The following is a 7,368-nucleotide window of genomic DNA, read 5'->3' as shown; positions in this document are numbered from 1 at the left end:
ACTTTAACATGAATTATTACTTATTTACAGCTTCAAATATAATATTATTATTAATATAATATAGTCAATTAAAGTAACTAAAATAAATTCTATATATTTTGAAGAAAACGTGTTAAATAATAAACTGTCTACAAGTCCCCGTATCGCCACCCAAATCCCTCCCTACCCGATCGGAGTCGGTGAAGTTGGCAAGGAATTAGACTGGACATTGATAGATGTGCGCCGAGCGATCCAAATGACCGCTCTGTATGTTTTATCCGACAGACTTTTAGGACACAATTTAGTTGGATTTTGTTGATTGCTACGGCTTTGGTATTAATTTAGTCAGACAATTATTTTACGCGGTAATATTTTTTTAGTCTTGTTTAGTTTAGGGTAAGAAATTTGTGACGGTTTGCGAAGAAAATATAATTATAAATTTATTGTGTTGTAAATATGGTATATGTTCTTAGTAATTAAATAAAGTTAGTAAAAAGATGTTATTGACACGAGTGTTTATTTCGGACTAAATAGAAGTAACTATGGCAAACAAAATACGATTAGTTCTAAAAATAGAACATATAAAAAATAATAAGTCACGACGAAGGTTACAATCTCCAACAGCCGCCCTTAATCGCAGTTGTGACAGAAACAAAACAAATAAAATAATTAAGTTTCTAAACCTAAGTTAACTACACATCGTTTGTGTGCTAGAGGTCCGAGGGCCTTCGTTAGTACATCAGCAGGCATATCGTTACTTTTTATATCGCACCCACGGTGCAATAATGTCACTTATGCATTTTATGTTAAAATAAACTGAGTACGCAAAAAGTTGTCTAAAGTCCCTCTGCACTTGGAGCGTTATTGTCACTTTTGTAGTACGTTTAGTTTCCGTGTGAGGGCAGAAGTGTCTTTATGGTTTTGGCGCGAATGCACGGGTCACCGGGAGAAATAATGTCTCATTGGTCAGTTGCGTGCAGCGCCCCGCACGAGCAGGAGTCTCTTGGTGCTATAACGACACTAAGGTAATTGTGACAATTTATTTCGTTGATTTTGGGGCAATAATGACACAACTACAGTAGTGACATTCTTTCTTTAGAATTAAATTTGTTTAATAATTTTGACTTGTAGCAACAACGACTCTTATGTATATAACGACATTGTTTCTCCAACTTACTTTTAATTTCAAAGTCCAAATTGTGACATTGTTTCTTCGGAACTCAATCAGTTCAATAGTTGGGTTTTGCAGTTAACAATTTTTATAATTATTTGCTTAATAAGTTTAATTATGGAATTGACTTTATACATACAATATAACGGAACCAAATATTATAGTAAAACCTTTTTTTATGAGTAAATTCTAACAACTTTATGCGATTTATTCATTTAATATATTTTAGTTGTAATTACTATAACTTATATTTGTTTTAGATCAACAATGCTGCCACGTGGTAAAAAACTTGTGCTACTTGCACGATCAAGTAGCAATTTAAGTTATAATTCTAGAGAGCAAACAGCATCAAATGATACCATTCCGACCGCACCAGTAAGAACACTACCAGAAGAACATTACACTGTTATAATTCATCAAAGCATTACGGAACATGCACCAGCAACCAGCAGCAGTACTATTCTGGATGAGCCACTAGCACTACCTTCACTGCAAAATGAGACTATTATATCACGCCCAAACTCGCCGTCTATTTTAGGTGACAATGATGTTATCCATGAACAGGAAAACCAGCTAATGGTTAATTTTTCCGGAACCGATTCTAGTGACGAGTTTAGGCCTAGTCCTAATAAGTCTTCATCCGATAGCTCCAGTAGTAGTTCCAGTAGTAGTTCCAGTAGCAGTTCCAGTAGTCAATCGTCCGATGATAGTAGTTCTGATAACAACGATGTTGAAAATGAGACCAGCCATCCACCAAACCTAGCACCTAAACCGAAAGGAAGGAAACGAATTCGTAATCCAACAACCTGGAAAAAGAACATCGCGAAACGATTAAAAAATTCTGGCCAAGGCTATACTTCAATAAAAACTAAAAAAGAAAATTCTGCTAAGAAAATGGGTCCCGTATGCTCAATAAAATGTCGGCTGTCATGTTCATCGAAATTTAATGAAGAAAAGAGAAATGAAATTTTTCAGTCTTATTGGCAGTTGGGAAGTTTAGAGAGACAGCGAGATTTTTTAAATAATTGTACGAGACCACTGAAATGTGCATACCGTCGCATAAAGACAAATAATAGGAAATACGAGAGGAAAGAAAATACTGCATTTTACTTACTTAATGAAAACAAAGACATCCGCGTCTGCAAAACTTTTCTGATCAATACTTTAGGCATAACACAAAGGATTATAAGAACCGTTATTGATGGCAAAGCACGCTCCGATGGTTTTATTCCAACAGATTTACGTGGAAAACATGGAAACCAATGCACATTAGATCCAGACGTAATACAAGCTGTAAAAGATCATATAGAATCAATTCCAAAAGTAGAAAGCCACTATCTCAGGGCTAGTACGAGTAGAATGTTTATTGATGGTGGCTTATCAGTTGCAGAGTTGCATAGAAACTATATAAAAATTCAAAAAGAACAGCAGAAGCCATTTGTAAATTACGATGCATATTCACGAATATTTAACTGTGATTTTAATATTGGTTTTTTTAAACCAAAAAAAGATCGTTGCGACCAGTGTGAGGCATATGAAAATGCTCCGGCAGAAGAAAAAAATAATTTACAGGCCAGCTATAAGCTACACCATGAAGAAAAAAGCTTAAGCAGACTTGAAAAAGACAAAGATATGAAACGATGCCACGAGCCCGGGGACACATCAATTGTTATCACTTATGACTTACAAGCTGTGATGCCTTGCCCTGTAGGAAATTCGTCAGCTTTTTACTACAAGTCTAGATTGAATTGTTACAATTTCACTATGTCAAATGCGAAAGACCATGAAACAACGTGTTTTTTTTGGCATGAAGGCTTGGGCAACAGAGGAGCCATTGAAATCGGATCATGCGTGTATGTATACTTAAAGGACATTGCTGTAAAATATCCAGGGTCGGACGTGATTTTCTACTCAGACAATTGCTGTGGTCAGCATAAAAACAGATTCGTATTTGCGATGTACTACTATGCAGTTACAACGTTAAATATAAATTCGATCCAACATAGCTTTTTGATTCGCGGACATACTCAAAACGAAGGCGACACAGCCCATTCAGTTATTGAAAAAGCCATTACCAAGGCCAAAAATCAGGCCCCATCTATGTTCCTGATCAATACATATCCCTAATACGCGGGGCAAAAAAGACTGGTAAACCATTCGTAGTGAAAGAAATGACCTATAAGGATTTCTTCGATCTCAAATCATTAGAAGTTAAATTAAATTTTAACATGACAAAAAAATATTAATGGAGATGTAATTAGAGTAAGTGACATAAAAAGTATTAAGTTCTCTAAAAATAACAGAAATTATAAATATCGCACAACTTATAAGACTGAATTGTGGGACGAGGCAAATGCTAGAATAGAACCAAGAAGAAAGAATTTACGCGGGAATAAAACAAACATCCAAAGCATAGACAAGATTTCTTTGAAACCGGCGTACTCTTCGAAGATCCCAATTCCAAATCGCAAGACGCGTGATCTTATGCAACTAGTCGAAACAAATATTGTTCCACGTTATTATGAAAAATTCTACAAAGATCTAATTTAATTTTTCTAATTCTATACTAGCTAGGCGAGTAATTAGTATCTAATTGATTTTTGATTTATTCTTACTAAATACAAAGTTTCTGTAATTTAATTAAATAAAAATGTTTATCTATACTATTATATAAAGCTGAAGAGTTTGTTTGTTTGTTTGTTTGTTTGTTTGTTTGTTTGAACGCGCTAATCTCAGGAACTACCGGTCCAAACTGAAAAATTCTTTTTGCTTTGGATAGCCCTTTGTTCGTGGAGTGCTATAGGCTATATATCATCACGCTATACCCAATAGGAGCGGGGCAGTAATGGCTAATCTCAGGAACTACCGGTCCAAACTGAAAAAATCTTTTTGCGTTGGATAGCCCTTTATTCGTGGAGTGCTATAGGCTATATATCATCATGCTATGACCAATAGGAGCGGAGCAGTAATGAAACATGTTGCAAAATCGGGGAAAATTATGAGTTTTGAGAGCTTCCGTTGCCTGCGCTGCGTAAACGGTTAAAGTTATGCAACAATGATGTATGACGGGATTGTTTCACTTAAAAAGTTCTAAATAATATAACAAAAGTCCCCCGCTGCATCTGTCTGCCTTAACGTGTTAAACTCAAAAACTACCTAACGTATTAAGATGAAATTTGGTATGGAGACAGTTTGAGACCCTGGGAAGAACATAGGCTCCCGGAAAACTACTATTTTTATAACGAAAAACTTTAGCCTGAAAAACTTTATAACGCGGGCGGAGCCGCGAGCAAAAGCTAGTTTTTAATATTTTGATAGAGATGTTAATGAATGACTGTTGCTATAAATACAGGGTACAATTTAGAATTATATTGTTACTGCGCTCATGTAATTTAAAGTCTGATTAAACTAAGATAGTAGTTTTGTAAGCGTATTTTCTATATTTTATAAAGAAATTTTAATAAAACTTTGGCTGATTTCATGATCGTTGGTTTTAATCACTGTGTCACAATTATAATTTATACATTAGTTTAGTGCCACAACGTCACTACTGAGAGGGTTTTATTATTAAAAACGGTCTAATTTCTTATAACAATATTTTATAATATTTTCGCTTCTTTTATTATAATAGTAAAAGTATACGTAAAGATATGACATACTTTTTTTGTTTTAATTAGGAAGTGTAATTGTTTTTAACAACGGTAATTTTTCAAATACGTGTCCTGTAAAAACAACTTTTTGCACAAGTGACTTTATTGCACCGGAGGTACGATATATTCTAACTTAACAATATTATTAGATACCTTTTCCCTAATAAAGTGAAACCTAGTATCTATATGCTTCGTCCTGCTGTGGTGTACAGGATTTCGAACAAGATTAATGGCACTTTGGCTGTCAGAAGCTAAGTTAACTGAACAAAGTATACCTGTTATCTCGTATATAAACCGACGTAAGTAACACGCTTCCTTCGTGGCAGACGCTAATGCCATATATTCTGACTCGGCCGAACTTAACGCAACAGTAGGTTGCTTCTTGGATTCCCATGATACTGGACCTCCACTTAACTTGTAAACATAACCGGTGTATGACCTTCTGTCGATTGGACAGTTTGCCCAGTCTGCGTCACAAAAACCCTTTAAAGGTTCTCTATTCTTCCTGTAAACCAATGAATAGTTTAGGGTACCTTTTAGGTATTGCAGAATCCTTTTAGCAGCATTCCAGTGTTCTTTAGTAAAACACGTATTAAATTGACTTAAATAGCTCGTGGCGTAAGCGATGTCTGGTCGTGTGTTTACCGCTAGATACATGAGGCATCCTATTAAGTTTTGATAAGGATAAGACTCACCGACTTGACCATCCATTCTTTTTTTCCATATTCTTTTTAATTAATGGAGTATCCACGGCCTTACAATCCTTCATATTAAATTTTTCTAATATAGAAAGAATATAATTTCGCTGGTTCAACCTTATACTCTCGGAATCACTTTCAACTTGTAGTCCCAAATAACATTTCAGTATTCCGAGATCTTTTAATGAAAAATATTTCGACAAATCATTCTTGACAGTGTCAAATGTCAAATCAGAATTAAAGAAGACTATTATGTCATCAACAAAGATTCCTAATATTACAAGTTCTTTACCAAAAAGTTTAGTATACACACAAGGTTCGGAAGGAGTTCCTATGAAACCTATTTTAGAAAGCGTTTCATTTAACTTTTTTATTCCAAGCTCGCGGTGCCTGTTTAAGACCGTAAAGAGATTTCTTCAATAAACAAACTTTGTTTTCTTTACCCTTTTCAATAAAACCAAGAGGTTGCTCCATGAAAACTTCTTCTTCTAAATCTCCGTTAAGGAAAGCTGTATCGACATCTAAGTGCTTCATTCTCAACTTCATATCTGCAGCTATCGCAAACAACGTGCGGAGGGAAGAATGACGAATCACTGGTGCGAACGTCTCGTTGTAGTCTACACTTTCAACTTGATGAAAACCTTTGACGACGAGTCTCGCTTTATACTTGATAATATTACCATAAGCATCCCTTTTAATTTTGTAAATCCATTTACATGGTATAACCTTTTGTTAGGTCTATCTACTAAATTCCATGTATGGAGTTTCCTTAAGGAACTATACTCATCAACCATAGCATGTTGCCACTTATCAGCATCATCGGCATGAGTAGCTTCGTAATATGTCGTAGGTTCATTAAAATCTACCATTGACGTATTGTAAGCTTTATAAAAATTTGTTGCTTTTCTATCTCTGGAAGGGTATCTGCGCTCAGGGTGCGATTCCTGTTCCAAATTCGCTGTCACTTCTTCCACACTAGGCAGCCTTAAGTCACTGAGAGACTCTCGCTCTTCCAGAGTCACTGACTCTTTTGCATTTTCTAGATTTACTGGTAAAGTTGCTTCAGCCGCCGGGCTGATACTCTCATCACAGTCATAGAATTGACAGTCATGATCAAACTCAGACTCAATCTCTTTTTGTTCATCAAATAACAATATAGATTCTGACTGTGCGACAGATTGCTTCTGCTTTAGCGCTGTAAAGCAATTTTCAAAAAAGGTTGCATCTCTGGATATAATAACTTTTCGTGGGTTAGCAGGATCCCTAAAAATATAAGTGCCTGGATTTTCAGAATAACCGACGAAAATTGCTTCCTGTGCCTTGAAATCTAATTTCTTCCTGTGATACGAAGGTATATGGACTAGAGCTCTACAACCAAATACTTTTAGATGGCTAAGATCACCTTTTCGTCCATACCATTTGTCATAAGGAATTTGTCCACCTAAGGCTCGATGAGGAGACCTATTTTTAAGGTAAATGGCAACTTGGAATGCATCTTCCCAGAATGCTTTCGGTAGTGAACTTTCAGCTAGCAACGTTCTTGCCTTTTCTGTAACCGAACGATGGGTGCGTTCCGCTACTCCAACTTGCTGAGGACTATAAGGCGTCGTTGTTTGATGTTCAATACCTTTTGAAGCAAGATAATCAACAAACTCTTTATTCACGAACTCCTTACCTCCATCAGTCCTAATTGCTTTAATTGTTTTATCTAACTGATTTTCAACAAAACATTGAAACACACAAAATATATCTTTGACTTCTGTTTTAGAAGAAATAAAATAAGCAAACACTTTTCGCGTATAATCGTCTACTATTGTCAACATATATCTATTTCCTTGAAAAGAAGTTGTAGACACCGGTCCCATCAAAT

The 7,368-nt window shown here is 35.6% G+C and overlaps 1 protein-coding gene across 1 annotated transcript; it reads left to right on the top strand.

The window, feature by feature from the left end:
* Nucleotides 1-748: 748 nt before the first annotated feature.
* LOC119193768 lies at nt 749-3,801 on the top strand. Its single transcript, XM_037447454.1, has 2 exons — nt 749-1,004; nt 1,411-3,801. Exons 1-2 carry the CDS (start codon nt 895-897, stop codon nt 3,275-3,277), a joined length of 1,977 nt encoding a protein of 658 aa, XP_037303351.1. The 5' UTR covers nt 749-894; the 3' UTR covers nt 3,278-3,801.
* Nucleotides 3,802-7,368: the final 3,567 nt, after the last annotated feature.

Source organism: Manduca sexta, chromosome 6 (assembly GCF_014839805.1).
Source record: "Manduca sexta isolate Smith_Timp_Sample1 chromosome 6, JHU_Msex_v1.0, whole genome shotgun sequence".
In the NCBI taxonomy this organism is placed as follows: domain Eukaryota; kingdom Metazoa; phylum Arthropoda; class Insecta; order Lepidoptera; family Sphingidae; genus Manduca; species Manduca sexta.
The sequence above is the reverse complement of the archived record's forward strand: the minus strand, read 5'-3'. Positions and strand labels throughout refer to the sequence as shown.

Bases quoted from the DNA above. Each gene is read 5' to 3' on its own strand.
- LOC119193768 (XM_037447454.1), top strand. From the start codon at position 895: ATGGTTTTGGCGCGAATGCACGGGTCACCGGGAGAAATAATGTCTCAT. The intron at 1,005-1,410 runs GTAATTGTGACA...TATTTGTTTTAG, and splicing joins GGTGCTATAACGACACTAAG to ATCAACAATGCTGCCACGTG.